This window comes from Perkinsus marinus (genome assembly GCF_000006405.1).
Source record: "Perkinsus marinus ATCC 50983 genomic scaffold scf_1104296929052, whole genome shotgun sequence".
Taxonomy (NCBI): domain Eukaryota; phylum Perkinsozoa; order Perkinsida; family Perkinsidae; genus Perkinsus; species Perkinsus marinus.
The window spans coordinates 1-1,240 of record NW_003216631.1 but is presented as its reverse complement, the minus strand read 5'-3'; the positions used below and the strand labels follow the sequence as shown (position 1 = coordinate 1,240).

The following is a 1,240-nucleotide window of genomic DNA, read 5'->3' as shown; positions in this document are numbered from 1 at the left end:
TCGCCAGTCACAGGAGGTGCAGTAGTGACAGCCACTCATCGGTCACCGCAGCTGTACTGGCCGCTACTGTGGCATCGACAGTAGCTTCAGAACCAGTCGTACTCGTCGCTCCGGGAGCTGCTGTCGTACCTTCTTCGCTTGTAGCGGCCTCAGTGACCTCATCCGTGACTGCAGCAGAGGATGTGGAACCTCGGAGAGCCTCAGTCGGTCCACTCGTGCCGCAGAAGCACGGGGCATCCGAGCCGAAGCAGGTGCTCGGCGTCTTCCAATACTTACAATATGACCCAGGGTATGTTGTGGCACACTCTGTGTCGCAGTCATTGGCGTTGCCCGTCACGGGATTGATGTCCTGGAGAGCACAGAGAGCGACGAAAACAGCGGAGAAAGTCCGTGAAGCCATCATAGATAAATGCAAACGAGCGGCGGGAAGCTGAGACTAACTGGATGACTAAGAAGGCACATTTCGAGTGTGACTCGCACAATCGGCGACTCACGAGCTGTCATAGCATCCACGATCCATAACCTTGATGACTGCGTCTCATTAGTTGTGGCGAGCATACGTATCGTCCACTCGTTTCACAAGATACTTTGCTCAGTGCGGTACACCCTCATTGTTCATGAAAGCCGACAAGCTTTTCAGTGAAAACCTCGTCGTGGGGTGAATAATACAATTACAGAGCGATTCTTGTATCGTGGATGTGAATCGCTTTTGAAGTTGAGGAGGCTGGCGGTAGATTTGCATTGAGAGAGGGGCCGGTTGATAATATTAAACGATCATAGCTTCGCAGTGGGTCGAAGCCTATACATAGCGACACAAATATACAGGGCGTCAAATATAAGTACAGGTCGTCTATAACAGGCTCTTGTGGTCCGAGATGATAGTATTATCCGCTAACAACTCCTTTCGTGCCCATTGGATGACGCTTACTTTCTCCATTGATATTAACACGATAGTGTTGAATCGATAGCTAATAGTAGATAACGACGTCGTCTCATTCATCAATAGTCTGATACCTTTCGTCTCTTCCTCATTACAACTGTCCAACACAACGAAAATAAACATAAGTGAATTCGCGTCACAATCATAACAGTACTCGTAGTGCTGCTCAACAAGGCTTCTTTCATTATCGGTGCTATGCCATCCCCAAAGGAGGCCTCCGTACCATTAATGTGTCTACACCATTTTAAAATACTATTTCGCCTTTGACAAATTCCATCGGGCGGGCCATCCCAAGACATA

General features: G+C 48.8%; 1 protein-coding gene across 1 annotated transcript; it reads right to left on the bottom strand.

The window, feature by feature from the left end:
• Nucleotides 1-129: 129 nt before the first annotated feature.
• Nucleotides 130-400, bottom strand: Pmar_PMAR018178 (hypothetical protein; the record flags this gene model as incomplete). Its single annotated transcript, XM_002787953.1, has 1 exon — nt 130-400. A coding segment is annotated over one exon (271 nt), but the record flags the coding sequence as incomplete, so codon positions are not given.
• Nucleotides 401-1,240: the final 840 nt, after the last annotated feature.